Genomic DNA, 16,503 nt, shown 5'->3' on the forward strand with positions numbered 1-16,503 from the left:
ATACAGCAGAAAGCTGTGGCCTCATCGTCACTTTTAAACCTATCATAATGTTTTTTTCAAAGGTTTCCTTTCTACATGTATAGGTTTATTATGTAAAAAAATGGACAACCGGTTACTGTCAGGATAGATTTCCACTTTTTTCTTTGAAGGCGGATACATGATATTGTGGCAAACGCAAAAATGCTGAAGATCAGTGGATTGGCTTTTAGTGTCGGTTTAGATAAAGAACCCGTTTTACCATAATACAAATTGTGCAGCAACAGATCTACTGTGTTGGAATCTGGATTCTTCGATCCGCGCCTTGATAGCAAGTTTGTTTGGACCGGTGGCAGCCTTCTTGTATCGGTTTGGGGACATAATAAACCCCGAGGCTCACATTGTGGCCTGGCGGGGGGGACTAATTATCAATTCTTAGCACACTAGAGTTTTCTTAGTGGATAACAAAGTGGGAACAAAGATTGTGGCTTGGTCTGTGCATACCCAGACCGCGAACATTAAATTGTCAACAAGATAAGCAATTTAATTGTTTTTAACGCGTCTTCAAAACAATGGCGTCTTATGTGGATAACAGTTTTCGTCAAGCTGTGATGATGAATCCGGCGGAAAGAACGCAACAGGTCAGTATAATTATTTTATTAGCCTTCAGTGATGCTAATCTGAAAATGTTGTAATTTGTGAAACCTCTGCTACTGTCAGTGTTCTATAATTTCCCACCACCACCCCTTCGCTAAATTGTTACATTCTTTGTTTCTGCGTTACTGTTGCCATGAGGCTACAGTGTTACGTATCCTGACTACATCCCGGTAAAGCTCTATCATTGGGAGATAATCTTCAGCTACTTTACATAACAGGATTTGATAGTAACCCAGCCACTTATGTCATGAACATATTCAGACTTCAGAGCGCATCAGAGTTTACGTTTCCTGTATTTACCAAACGACAATGTAAACCGGCTATATTGTTTCCCAGACAGTGAAATAGGCTACGAATTTGCTCAATTTGTATTTAAACAGCATACAAAACATAAACCTACGCTAATGCTATTGGCCTGAACCAATTCCAAACAAACCTTAAATGTGTGTCATTAGGCATATTGAGCTTGAATGGACATGTTTTGATTAATAGACACTGTTTCAGCTGTACACTTTAGGCCTCTCCTAGAAGTGACTTAAATAATCAGGACTCCTTATCTGTAGCCGCTTGAATTGGCTGCATGGGACAGACAGTTGGCAATAATCAAGTTCAGTGGACTATATCGGTTAAATTTTCACATGCTATTGTTTATTGCAAGGGTAGTTATTTCCAGTACATTTCAACCATCAGGCAATTGGCCCTGGCGCCCTGCGGTTTGTTCACAGCAAGAGATACGCACAACGATGGCCCAGAAAATCGATAGACCACTTAAAATAGTGGGCGAGGCGATAGTGACACTGCCACATGCTGATGTATCTGACATTGAGGAAACAATTACGTCTGTCACGTGTTGTCATTGCTGTCTCGTTAACCGTGTGCTAGTAGGTCTACACATTTCATTATGTTTCATAGTGGAGCATACCATTCTAGTCATCTGTGCATGTACTAAATTAGTACAACATAATAATAAATGAATATGGCATCATGCCTGTCGCTCTCATCTCCATAGCTCTTCAGGAAACAATGAGCCTTGTAGAGTTAAAAAACAAAACCTTTTTATAACCATGTCACACTACACCTACTGGTGTGTCAATGTCTCTGTTTACGTTATCCGTCAACCAAGCCACCATATTCTGTCCACATACTGTTCATAATGTCTGGATCCCATTACATACAGTGAATCCGGGAAGTATTCAGACCCCTTGACTTTTTCCACATTTTGTTACATTACATCCTTATTCTGAAATTGATTAAATCAAATACATTACTCAGTCTACACACTAACCCATAATTACAAAGCACAAAACAGGTTTTTTGAAATGTTTACACATTTATTACAAATAAAAAAACAGATACCTTATTTATAGAATCCCTGAGCTGACAAGGTACAAATCTGTCGTCCTGCTCCTGAGCAAGGCAGTTAACCAACAGTTCCCTTGCGGAAGACACATTTCAGTTTACTGCATTGTTGTACAGCTGTCGAGGTATCCCCCTTTCTCCTTTAAATAAGTATTCAGACTTTTTGCTATGAGACTTGAAATTGGGTGCATCCTGTTTCCATTGATCATCCTTGATGTTTTTACAACTTGATTTTAGTCCACCTGTGGTAAATTCAATTGATTGCACATAATTTGGAAAGGCACACACCTGTCTATATAAGGTCCCACAGTTGTCAGTGCATGTCAAAACAAAGCCAAGCCATGTGGTTGAAGGAATGATCCGTAGAGCTCCGAGATAGTATTGGGTCTAGTTACAGATCTGGGGAAGGGTACCAAAAAACTGCCTGCAGCATTGAAGGTCCCGAAGAACAGTGGCCTCTATCATTCTTTAATGGAAGAAGTTTGGAACCACTAAGACTCTTCCAAGAGCTGCCCACCCGGCCAAAACTGAGCAATCGAGGGAGAAGGGCCTTGGTCAGGGAGGTGACCAAGCACCCAATGGTAACTCCGACAGACTGGGAGACTAGTCAGGATCTAGGGAAAAAATGAACGGAGCAAGGTACAGAGATCCTTGATGAAAATCTACTCCAGAGGGCTGACAGGCACGACCCTAAGCACACAGCCAAGACAATGCAGGAATGTCTTCGGGACAAGTCTCTGAAGGTCCTTGAGTGGCCCAGCCAGAGCCCGGACTTGAAGCCGATCAAACATCTCTGGAGAGACCTGAAAATAGCTGTGCAGCAATGCTCCCCATCCAACTAGATACATTTGAAAAACTGTTTTTGCTTTGTCATTATGGGGTATTGTGTGTGTGTGTGTGTATATTGAGGGGGGGAAACTATTTAATAAATTTCAGAATAAGGCTGTAACGTAACAACATTTGGGAAAAGTCAAGGGGTCTGAAGACTTTCCGAATGCACTATATATACAGTACCAGTCAAGTTGACACTCATTCAAGGGTTTTTGTTTTATTTTTTAAAGATTGATTTAAATTGTAGAATAATAGTGAAGACATCAAAACTATGAAATATGGAATCATGTTGTAAGCCAAAAAGTGTTAAACAAATATATATATTTTATATTTCAGATTCTTCAAAGTAGCCACCCTTTGCCTTGACAGCTTTGCACACTCTTGGCATTTTCTCAACCATCATCATGAGGTAGTCACTTGGAATGCATTTCAAATAACAGGTGTGCCTTTAGTTAATTTGTGGATCCCCCCCTATTTGGTTGAAGACCAAGTCCATATTATGGCAAGAACAGCTCAAATAAGCAAAGAGAAATGACAGTCCATCATTACTTTAGGATATGAAGGTCAATCAGCAACATTTCATGAACTTTGAAAGTTTCTACAAGTGCAGTTGCAAAAACCATCATGCGCTACTATGAAATTGGCTCTCATAAGGATCGCCACAGGTAAGGAAGACCCAGAGTTGCCTCTGCTGCAGAGGATAAGTTCATTCGAGTTACCAGCCTCGGAAATTGCATCCCAAATAAATGCTTCACAGAGTTCAAGTAACAGACACATCTCAACATCAACTGTTCAGAGGAGACTGTGAATCAGGCCTTCATGGTCGAATTGCTGCATAGAAACCACTACTAAAGGACACCAATAAGAAGAGACTTGCTTGAGCCAATAAACACGATAGCAATGGACATTAGACCAGTGGAAATCTGTCCTTGGGTCTGAGTCCAAATTTGACATTTTTGATTCCAACCGCTGTTTTTGTGAAATGTAGAGTAGGTGAAGGGATGATCTCTGCATGTGTAGTTCTCACCGTGAAGCATTGAGGAGGTGTGCTTTGCTGGTGGCACTGTTAGAGTTATTTAGAAATCAAGGCACACTTAACCAGCGTGGTTACCACAGCATGGGACTATCATTTGTTTTAAAACAGGACAATGACCCAAAATCTCCAGGCTGTGGAAGGGCTATTTTATCAAGAAGGAAAGTGATGGAGGGCTGCATCAGATGACGTGGCCTCCACAATCACCCAACCTCAACCCAATTGAGATGGTTTGGGATGAGTTGGACCGCGGAGTGAAGGAAAAGCTGCCAACAAGTGCTCAGCATATGTGGGAACTCCTTCAAGACTGTTGGGAATACATTCCAGGTGAAGCTGGTTGAGAGAATGCCAAGAGTGTGCAAAGCTGTCAAGGCAAAGGATGGCTACTTTGTAGAATCTCCAATATAAAATATATTTTGATTTGTTTAACACTTATTTTGGCTACTACATGATTCCATATGTTATTTCATAGTTCTGATGTCTTCACTATTCTACAATTTAGAAAATAGTAAAAATAAAGAAACTCTTTAATGAGTGGGTGTTCTTAAACTTTTGACTGGTACTGTATACATTTCTTCATTCCATTCTTTTACTGTTAGATTTGTGTGTATTGTTAGATAGGAACACAAGTATTTCGCTACACCCGCAATAACATCTGCTAAATATGTGTATGTGACCGATAAAATTTGATTTGTTCATCTGTCATAGATATGCTTGTTGTTTCCTAAGCACTGTGCTGTTTGCTTGACTTCACAATGGAAGCCTCATAATCTAGTAATTCCATAGCATTAACTGTGAACTCCGTTATCCCACTATGCACGTGCAGATCCAAATTTTGCAAGACCGTATTTGTAAGCATTAAAGGCAAGCCGGCTAGAAATAAAAATAGACATTGACGCTGATATGAGGGAACAAGTATTTGAAAAATGTGGACTGACCACAGTCCCCACAAGTTCTCCTTGAAAGATGTCCAGAACTTTTTCACATTTTTAACTAGGCACATCTTTGCACTTTTGTTTCGGAATTTTAACTTGTCACTCATTTAAATATTCAGCTGGTTGTGTCCCCCTTACGCAACTGACAGCATTAGTCTTATTGGAGATGGCATTCCCTCTTGGTATTAGCCTAGGTTTCAAAGATGTGTAATCATTAACACCTGGTTCTGACTGGTGGAGAGGAATAACAATAATAATGATAATAATAAAAAAGTAAAAGTTAAATTGATACACACCTTATTAGGCTTCCCACACAGCCATATTTCCATATTACAGCGCTTGTTTATGGAAAACAGAGGACAGAGTGGACTACCTGTGGTAATTCACGTTTTGCGTCTCCTAAAATCTGTGTAAACGGAAGACAGATGCCACAATCGTGTTGTCAGTGAAAAGTACTGTCTGCACAACTGTTAAAACAGTGCACAGTGTGTGTTTTAGCATTTATTACATTATTTTGGTGTGATATGAAAGTAGAGGGATTTCTGTTTCTAGAACTGTACTGCAATTTTGCATTTACATTTTAGTCATTTAGCAGATGCTCTTTTCCAGAGCAACTTACAGTTGGTGCATCTTAAGATATCGAGGTGGGACAACCACATATCAGTCATAGTAAGTAATAAATGTTCTCAAACTAGCTGTCAGCAAAGTCGGGGCTCGTAAGGGGGGGAGGAGTCAAATGCGAGTGTTAGTTCACGAAATGCAATTGAGAATCGTTTGACGTTTTGATGGATTATTTCACTGTTTTAGCTTCCAGAGCCAATTCACCCTATAAACAGAACATGTAAGGTTATTGGGCTAAGGAGTAACATTAGGCTTGTTTTAGTCCAAGTTTGGGTTAGGTGGTAGCCTACTGATGTCATGTTGACTGATTGTCTCATAGAACAAAACATATATAAGATATCCTAAGTCTGTGTTAACCTCAGACTTTATCCCATAATTATATTCTTTCCCCATTTTCCTTTCCTCCATAGGACTGGCTGAATGAATCAGAGGTAACTCATCTGTGTTTTTTAGGACTACAAGCTCTAGAAAAGTAGCCTGGTTAATTTAAGTGGAAAAAATTACCTGGCTGAAAATGAGTCTCTAATCGGCTGTACAGCCGGCGCTAGTGTCTAAGACGCAGCAGCCATCCAAGAAGGGACAATGGGTCAGACTTGTCAGCTCCTTGTAATTCTTTAGGCAGGTGCAAAAAGGTTAAGGCCATGAACAGTCACACACAGTCATCAAGACCTCTAGCTGCCAGTGAATCACACAGCTCAAATGTCAGGCCTACCTCAGAGCTTAGACAGTGTCCTTGTGTGCTGAGTTTAGCATGGGATTAGCATAGTAGTCAAACAGGGGCTAGTAATATCTAAGTGAAAAGGCAGTGAGGAGAAGGTGAAGACAGGAGGTCTAGAGAGACAGACATAGCTTGTTTCTCTCTCTAGTCAGGATGCTTTTTGAACCGAGCCAGCAGGACTGAAGGGCTGATGGCAAGACTGACTCAGATGAGAAGACATTTTTGATGTGACTGCTTTCATCCTGCTTGTTTGTCGTTTCTGGTCTGTGACATTTGCCCTATTTTGGTCACCCAGTCAGAACAGAAGCATGCGAAACAGGCTTGATTGAGAAATAAAATGGACTGCGAAGAACTTTGTCTTATGCTTTTGCAAGCAGGAACCTTCTAGTTTGCCCATATAAAATGTGCTAAAAATAGGCGAAATGCTTCAAACTCCCAGTCCATAAGCACAAAAGCAACTTTCTTTGGCCTCTCTTCATGCCGCTAACCCTGTGGAACTTAAGTGATGTCACATGTTATTCTTGTATTGAAAGTGGAGGCCGAGCTCTGGCTTAACTGTTTACACACATGGCGATTACAGTTACGTATTCATCACATTATTAATACAGAAGCTACGTATTTCAAGGGAAAAAGGGAAGAAAAGCACAAAAGGAACGATGCCTACATTCGCACACTATTTAGGCAAAGCCTAGCTGGTTTTGGGGTTTTGTTTTCTTATCCAGTATTGGCTGTATTTCAGCTCATAATGACATTTGAGATAATGGGGGGGATGGAACAATTCATTATTATTGACCGGTTGCATTGAGCCACAGTACATTAGAAATATTGATGTAGTGTACCAGAGTTGTAGTTAGTCAATGATTGCTGTTTAAATTTGTGAAATCTGTGACCTAGTGGGCAGTCCTTCGTTTCCTGTAGCAGACTGTAGCATTGGAGGACAGGGAAAAACAGTTGAATTCCTCAGATTGCCTGGTTTGAATTGTGTGCCTGCATTTGAATTCCAGGCCACTGGAGCACCTCATTGGAATACCAGGACCTTGTGTACCACAGTGCCAGTGTTTGTCTGTTAGTAAGCAAACCTAATAATGAGAAGGCCAATGAGATCTGCCTATCCTCTATATTCAAATCCGCTACAGAGACTGTACAAAAACAAATGGTCACAAGCCGTTGCACTTTGGCGCACAATTTAACCACACTGGATGGTCTGCTGAAATCGTCACTACCTTGCTCACTAGTGTATGTACCTCTCTGATAACAGGTTTCTGTATATTTCCATCTCTGCATTACAATCTGTTGGAAGTTAATTGTTTCTACTCTGTTCATAACAAAGGTAAGATCACAATCCATTGGTCTCATTTTAAGGCGGGAAAATCCAATGTGGTGAATCATGAAATATCTAGGCTACCTCCACAGTAGGCTAAATCTAAAGAATACATATCTCTTACTAATACACCTGCTCTCTGTGTTTCATAGATATCTTTCAGATACAGTAGTGTTTTTGGAGAAGGGAAAGTACAAATCAAACAGGAATATTCAACAACCTTCATACAATGGACTAAAAGCTGACCATCCAGTGGTCCCTCTCTGTACATATTTTATCTTGTGTTCTAATGCTATGCTCTGACTACGCTATGGGTAATGCCCCTCCACACAGTAGCTGCTTTGAAGTGTTGCTAGGCTACTTGCTCCCTTCTATCACATTGCAAAACATGTTCCTGTGATCTGCTTCCATAGATTGTACACTTTGATCTGCCGCCATACTCGGTGCAGTACAAAGACGTAGCCCGTTTCTCTGTGTTCTCACGCCGCTTGGAGGGAAAACGGCTTTCCTCGCACTGCATGTTTCCTCAAGGTGCATTGCTCTCTCGCACTATATCTGTCGGAATATAGACGGATCGGGACATTTCTTTGACGGTCATATGTTTTTGTCGGATGAATCGCCCTCATCTCATGGCAAAGGCATGTTTCAGTTCCTTATGTCTCATGACATACAGTGGGGCAAAAAAGTATTTAGTCAGCCACCAATTGTGCAAGTTCTCCCACTTAAAAAGATGAGAGAGGCCTGTCATTTTCATTATAGGTACACTTCAACTATGACAGACAAAATGATAAAAAAAAATCCAGAAAATCACATTGTAGGATTTTTTTAATGAATTTATTTGCAAATTATGGTGGAAAATAAGTATTTGGTCAATAACAAAAGTTTATCTCAATACTTTGTTATATACCCTTTGTTGGCAATGACAGAGGTCAAATGTTTTCTGTAAGTCTTCACAAGGTTTTCCCACACTGTTGCTGGTATTTTGGCCCATTCCTTCATGCAGATCTCCTCTAGAGCAGTGATGTTTTGGGGCTGTTGCTGGGCAACGCGGACTTTCAACTCCCTCCAAAGATTTTCTATGGGGTTGAGATCTGGAGACTGGCTAGGCCACTCCAGGACCTTGAAATGCTTCTTCCTTCGTTGCCCGGGCGGTGTGTTTGGGATCATTGTCATGCTGAAAGACCCAGCCACGTTTTATCTTCAATGCCCTTGCTGATGGAAGGAGGTTTTCACTCAAAATCTCACGATACATGGCCCCATTCATTCTTTCCTTTACACGGATCAGTCGTCCTGGTCCCTTTGCAGAAAAACAGCCCCAAAGCATGATGTTTCCACCCCCATGCTTCACAGTAGGTATGGTGTTCTTTGGATGCAACTCAGCATTGTTTTTCCTCCAAACACGACGAGTTTTTACCAAAAAGTTATATTTTGGTTTCATCTGACCATATGACATTCTCCCAATATTCTTCTGGATCATCCAAATGCTCTCTAGCAAACTTCAGACGGGCCTGGACATGTACTGGCTTAAGCAGGGGGACACACCTGGCACTGCAGGATTTGAGTCCCTAGCGGCGTAGTGTGTTACTGATGGTAGGCATTGTTACTTTGGTCCCAGCTCTCTGCAGGTCATTCACTAGGTTCCCCGTGTGGTTCTGGGATTTTTGCTCACTGTTCTTGTGACCCCACGGGGTGAGATCTTGTGTGGAGCCCCAGATCGAGGGAGATTATCAGTGGTCTTGTATGTCTTCCATTTCCTAATAATTTCTCCCACAGTTGATTTCTTCAAACCAAGCTGCTTACCTATTGCAGATTCAGTCTTCCCAGCCTGGTGCAGGTCTACAATTTTGTTTCTGGTGTCCTTTGACAGCTCTTTGGTCTTGGCCATAGTGGAGTTTGGAGTGGGACTGTTTTGAGGTTGTGGACAGATGTATTTTATACTGATAACAAGTTCAAACAGGTGCCATTAATACAGGTAATGAGTGGAGGACAGAGGAGCCTCTTAAAGAAGAAGTTACAGGTCTGTGAGAGCCAGAAATCTTGCTTGTTTGTAGGTGACCAAATACTTATTTTCCACCATAATTTGCAAATTCATAAAAAATACTACAATGTGATTTTTCTGGATTTTTTTTCTTCTCATTTTGTCTGTCATAGTTGAAGTGTACCTATGATGAAAATTTCAGGAGTCTCATCTTTTTAAGTGGGAGAACTTTCACAATTGGTGGCTGACTAAATACTTTTTTGCCCCACTGTATTTCTTAAAGGAAACAACTTCAGACGAGTCAAGGCCCCACACTGTAGATTCCATTGTTCTTTACTGCAGAATTTCGTGATCAACAGATTACTAAACACTACACGCTTTACATATTGTGCATAAAATCCTTGCCGTTGTACAAAGGGTAGACACCAGTGGCGATTGTATTTGTTTTATGGCTCGCCTTATTTCTATTACATCGTATTGAATGACTGTCATTCATATTCCATTCACCTAGCTCAATGTAACATCAATTGGTTTAGGCTACCGATACAAAAATTAGCCTTAAACCCATCATGAGGTTGCTACAACCTAGCCTTCGGAAGTTTATAACGTAGGTGCACAGTTTGAGACAAATTGGAGTTATCAAGGTGACATAAAGTGACAAATTCAATAGCGCCTTGTACACTCTTTCCTGCATATCAAATGTTATTTGTCACATGCGCCGAATACAACAGGTCTTACTGTGAAATGAAATGCTTACTTACAAGCCCTTAACCAACAATGCGGCTATTTTATATATATTTTTTTGTGGTAAGAACATATTTGCTAAATAAATAAATAAAAAATAACAAAATCAAATAACAATAACAAGGCTATATACAGGGGGTAGCAGTACCGATATGTGCGGTGTTGAGGGTACTACAACCTGTCATTCATATTCCATTCACCCAGCTCAACGTAACATCAATAGAGTTAGGCTACTGATACTCAAATTTGCCCTAAACCCATCATGAGGTTGCTACAACCTAGCTATATAACCTAACTATATACAGGGGGTACCAGTACCGAAGGCTAGGTTGTAGCAACCTCATGATGGGCTTATTGCATATCTGAGTATCAGTAGCCTAATCCAATTGATGTTACATTGAGCTGGGTGAATGGAATATGAATGACAGTCATTCAATATGATGTAATAGAAATAAGGCGAGCCATAAAACAAATACAATCGCCACTGGTGTCTACCCTTTGTACAACGCCAAGGATTTTTATATTTTTTGACTGTTGCGCTATGCTATTCAGCGGTTGCTTATGACATCTCCCCCGTAGCCGGGAGGGGTAGTTCTAAGAGGTTATTAAATACCAACGTATATTTTCAACTGGTTGGATTGCCGAAATATGGTTCTCCCCCCCCCCCCCCCCCCCCCCCCCCCCCCCCAACTTTTGATGTTCCCTGACTCTCTATGTTTAACAAAGGCTTTTCAAGAGTCCTTCAGTAGAGTCAAGAGAGGAAAGGGAGAAAGGTATTTATGGGGGCTCATAAACCTTACCCACAGGCCAACGTCATGACACAAGTATAAACACCATGGGACCACACAGCCGTCATACCGCTCAGGAAGGAGAAGCGTTATCTCCTAGATATGAACGTACTTTATTGCGAAAAGTAAAAATCAATCCCAGAACAACAGCAAAGGACCTTGTGAAGATGCTGCAGGAAACAGGTACAAAAGTATCTATATCCACAGTAAAACAAGTCCTATATCGACACAACCTGAAAGGCCGCTCGGCAAGGAAGAAGCCACTGCTCCAAAACGGCCATAACAAAGCCGGACTACGGTTTGCAACTGCACCACATGGGGACAAAGCTCGTACTTTTTAGAGAAATGTCCTCTGGTCTGATGAAACAAAAATATAACTGTTTGGCCATATTGACCATCGATATGTTTGGAGGAAAAGGGGGGGGGGGGGCTTGCAAGCCGAAAAACACATCCCCAACCGTGAAGCACGGGGGTGGCAGCATCATGCTGTGGTGGTGCATTGCTTCAGGAGGGACTGGTGCAGTTCACAAAATAGATGGCATCACGAGGTAGGGAAATTATGTGGATATAATGAAGCAACATCTCAAGACATCAGTCAGGAAATTAAAGCGTGGTCGTAAATGGGTCTTCCAAATGGACAATGACCCCAAGCATACTTCCAAAGTTGTGGCAAAATGACTTCAGGACAGGAAAGTCAAGGTATTGGAGTTGCCATCACAAAGCCCTGTCCTCAATCCCATAGAAAGTTGATGGGCAGAACTGAAAAAGAGTGTGCGAGCAAGGAGGCCTTACAAACCTCAGTTACACCAGCTCTGTCAGGAGGAACGGGCCAAAATTCACCCATCGTATTGTGGGAAGCTTCTGGAAGGCTACCTGTAACGTTTCACCCAAGTTAAACAATTTAAAGGCAATGCTACCAAATACTAATTGAGTGTATGTAAACTTCTGACCCACTGGGAATGTGATGAAAGAAATAATAGCTGAAATAAATAATTCTCTCTACTATTATTCTGGCATTTCACATTCTTAAAATAAAGTGGTGATCTTAACTGACCTAAGACAGGGAATTTTTACTAGGGTTAAATGTCAGGAGTATTTCACTATCTGGTTACGGTCTATGTAAGCTTCCGACTTCAGCTGTACGTCGGGGTAAAGTGTCTGTGCATAGATAATAAACTGAGTTGCAGCAGCGTGAAAAAAGGGGGTCAATGTAGTGTTATGACTTGGGGCTAGAAGCTGTTAAGGAGCCTTTTGTACCTAGACTTGCCTCTCCGGTACCGCTTGCCGTGCGGATGCAGAGAGGTCATTCTTTGTCTTGGGTGGCTGGAAGTCTTTTACAATTTTTTTTTCCTTCCTCTGACACCGCCTAGTATATAGGTACTGGACTGTAGGAAGCGTGTCCCCAGTGATATGGTGGGCCGTATGCACTTCCCTCCCCATGCCAATATCTTTTCATTCCCCTGAAGGGAAATAGGTGTTTTCGTGCCATCTTCACAACTGTCTTGGGGTGCCAAATTCAAAACACAAATCCCATAATTAAAATTCCTCAAACATACAAGTATTATACATCATTTTAAAGATAAACTTCTTGTTAATCCAGCCGCAGTGTCTGATTTCAAAAACGCTTTACGGCGGCGGAAGCACGCCGTGCGATTATGTTAGTCAGCGCCCAGCCACAGAATATCATACAGCCATTTTCCAAAGGAGGAGAGGTGTCACAAAAGACAGAAATAGCATTAAAATGAATCACTAACCTTTGATCTTCACCGGATGGCACTCCCAGTACTCCATGTTAGACAATAAATGTGTGTTCGATCAAGTTCATCTTTATGTCCAAAAACCTCATTTGAAATTGGTACGTTATGTTCAGAAATGCATTGTCTCAAACAAACATCCGGTGAAAGTGCAGAGCCACATCAAATTACAGAAATACTCATCATAAACATTGATGAAAGATACAAGTGTTAAACACACAATTAAAGAAACTTCTCCTTAATGCAACCGCGGTGTCAGATTTCAAAGAAGTTTTACGGTAAAAGCACACCATGCAATTATGTTAGGTCAGCGCCTAGCCACAGAAAACCATACAGCCATTTTCCAACCAAGGAGAGGTGTCACAACTCAGAAATAGCATTATAAATATTCACTTACCTTTGATCTTCATCGGAATGCACTCCCAGGAATCCCAGTTCCACAATAAATGTTTGTTTTTGTTCGATAAAGTCCATCATTTATGTCCAAATACCTCCTTTTTGTTTGCTCGTCAAGTTCACAAATGCAAATTCACAAGGTGCGGGCACTTAGTTCAGACACACAGTCAAAACAGTTCCATTAAAGTTTGTTTAAACATGTTAAACAATGTATATAATCAATCTTTAGAATGTTTTTATCATAAATCTTCAATAATGTTTCAACCGGACAATTCCTTTGTCTTTAGAAATGAAAAGGAACGGAGCTCGCTCTCACGGCCGCACGCCTGACTTAGCTCATGGCATTCTGCCAGACCCCTGACTCAAACAGCTCTTATTCGCTCCCCCTTTCTAGTTGAAGCCTGAAACAACGTTCTGAAGACTGTTGACATCTAGTGGAAGCATTAGAAAGTGCAATATGACCCCATAGACACTGTATATTGGATAGGCAATCACTTGAAAAACTACAAACCTCAGATTTCCCACTTCCTGGTTGGATTTTTTCTCAGGTTTTTGCCTGCCGTATGAGTTCTGTAATACTCACAGACATCATTCAAACAGCTTTAGAAACTTCAGTGTTTTCGATCCAAATCTACTAATTCTATGCATATTCTAGCTTTTTGGCCTGAGTAGCAGGCAGTTTACTTTGGGCACCTTATTCATCCAAGCTACTCAATACTGCCCCCCCAGTCCCAAAGAAGTTAAATATCTCTTTGCTTCTCAATTTTTTGGGAAAATTTGTTCAAGTCTGTACTATTGTCTTTCGTCAACTACTCACCACATTTTATGCACTGCAGTGCTAGCTAGCTAGCTGTAGCTTATGCTTTCAATACTAGATGAATTCTCTGATGCTTTGATTAGGTGGAGAACATGTCAGTTCATGCTGGAAGAGCTCTAGGTTGGAGGACGTCATAATGACTAAGTCTATGGAAGGGGGTGAGGGCCATGAGCCTCCTAGGTTTTGTACTGTAATCACCATGGTGCTACCCTACAGAGTGCTGTTGAGGCTACTGTAGGGTTTGGCGACATGGCCTAAAATCCATATTTTATTTTAAACTTCTGGGTTATTCACAATACATATCTTGATTTTAAAAATGTGTGTTTCTCTGATTTAGGCATTCTACAATTTTAACGGTCAATAACACTTTCAAACAATCAGCAAAATCGAATGAATTCAGGGTTTGAAATTATAACTGGGTTAACTATAAGCCTTCCACAACCATAAGACCAACTAATAATTGTATTATTTCATCAAAATATGTTTTTGAAATCACTGATCCGGCTTTAAAGTCTATGAAAATGCCATTTAAAATAAATATATAACCAGAACCATGCATTCCCTAATAATGACTAACTTGTTGTAGCAGGCATTAAGCTATAAAAAATTAACACCGGTCTCATTTAACAATCTCTCAAGCACAAGCCCATGTGCTAGTGAGTAGCCAGCTAATCTTTATTTCAAGTTTAGCCAACTTGGATCTGTTTGCTAGCTAACAAGACAGAACAGTTTAAGACAGTTTCTGTTATGGACAGAAGAGCTAGCTGAACAGCATGCTAGCCAATCCACTTTGTTGAGATGTTTATTTCTCAGCATGAGAACCAGTTTCCAATTCCTTATATAATTGTTTTATGCTTATTGCATGTTTTATAAAATACTTTTTTTAAAATAAAAGACTGGACAGCTAGTTTAACAGTCTTTGGCTAAAATGCTGTGCACAACAAACTGAGCATTAATTTTCGTTCGTTGATACTCTCGTTTTAGTAATGTCTGCTGAGTACAATTACAGTAGTTGAGACACAAAATGAGTATCGTTAGAAAGGTTAACTTCTCTATTACAGTAAAATAATGTGTTTCAGTGTCCAAATGACCAATTTTGTTGAACCTACAGAAAGGAAGATATGACCTCAAGATATGACCTCAACTTTGTTTGAGTGGCAGGGACTTGGTGTGTTGAGTATAAACCATAGAGTAAGAGGTGAAGCAAGAGGTTTCACCCTCGCTAAAATCTGTACAAAATAAGCCAAGTGTGATTCTGTGGGCTTTAAAAAAAAAACTAAACTTGTCACCTGCCTTCCCTCCTTTGGGACGACTCCCCCCATTGTTAGGGCAGAGACATGCGCATCGTCATTATATACAGATCTCTGGTGTAATTGGGAAGGTGCACATTGCACAGGATTGAAGGAGACAAGACCAAAAATACATGAGAACAAGCGGTCATTAACATTCATAAAAACAAAAAACATGATTTTTTGAGAAACAGGCCTTTGGAATATTATGTAAAATGTTTTATTTGAATTACACTGAACAAAAATATAAAAGTAATATGTAACAATTTCTAAGATTTTACTGAGTGACAGTTCATATAAGGAAGTCAATTTAAATAGACTAAGTACGCCCTAATCTATGGATTTCACATGACTGGGAATACAGATACAGTCGAAAGTTTACATACCTTATCCAAATGCATTTTTTCACAATTCCTGACATTTAATCATAGTAAAAATTCCCTGTCTTATGTCAGTTATGATCACCATTTTATTTTAAGAATGTGAAATGTGGAGTAATAGTAGAGTCTTATTTCTTTATTCACATTCCCAGTGGGTCAGGAGTTTACATGCACTCAATTAGTATTTGGTAGCATTACCTTTACATTGTTTAACTTGGGTCAAATGGGTAGCCTTCCACAAGCTTCCGTTGCTCGCCTCCTTGCTCGCACACGCTTTATCAGTTCTGCCCACACATTTTCTATGGGATTGAGGGCAGGGCACTCCAATACCTTGACTTTCTTGTCCTTAAGCCATTTTGCCACTTTAGAAGTATGCTTGGGGTCATTGTCCATTTGGAAGACCCATTTGCGACCAAGCTTTAACTTCCTGACTGATGTCTTGAGATGTTGCTTCAATATATCCACATAATTTTCCTCCCTCATGATGCCATCTATTCTGTGAACTGCGCCAGTCCCTTCTGCAGCAAAGCACCCCCACAACATGATGCTGCCACCCCCGTGCTTCATGGTTGGGATGGTGTTCTTCGGCTTGCAAGCCTCCCCCTTTTTCCTCCAAACATAACGATGGTCATTATGGCCAAATAGTTCTATTTTTGTTTCATCAGACTAGAGGACATTTCTCCAAATAGTGCAATCTTTGTCCCCGTGTGCAGTTGCACACTGTAGTCTGGCTTTTTTATGGAGGTTTTGGAGCAGTGGCTTCTTCCTGGCTGTGCGTCCTTTCAGGTTTTCGATTTATAGGACTAGTTTTACTGTGGACATAGATACTTTCGTGCCTGTTTCCTCCAGCATCTCCACAAGGTCCTTTGCTGTTGTTCTGGGATTGATTTGCACTTTTCGCACCAA

At 40.7% G+C, this 16,503-nt stretch overlaps 1 protein-coding gene across 15 annotated transcripts in view; it reads left to right on the plus strand.

Moving 5' to 3' along the window:
- LOC139366366 (rap guanine nucleotide exchange factor 2-like) overlaps positions 1 to 16,503 on the plus strand; it is a 149,774-nt gene continuing 133,271 nt past the window's right edge. For all 15 annotated transcript variants that reach the window (XM_071103760.1, XM_071103764.1, XM_071103762.1 and 12 more), the window contains exon 1: positions 1 to 617. In XM_071103760.1, the coding sequence (XP_070959861.1) occupies positions 549 to 617 (69 nt within the window). In that variant the 5' untranslated portion in view covers positions 1 to 548. The remainder of the gene's footprint in view (positions 618 to 16,503) is intronic.

The sequence above is a fragment of the Oncorhynchus clarkii genome, chromosome 14 (assembly GCF_045791955.1).
Source record: "Oncorhynchus clarkii lewisi isolate Uvic-CL-2024 chromosome 14, UVic_Ocla_1.0, whole genome shotgun sequence".
In the NCBI taxonomy this organism is placed as follows: Eukaryota; Metazoa; Chordata; class Actinopteri; order Salmoniformes; family Salmonidae; genus Oncorhynchus; species Oncorhynchus clarkii.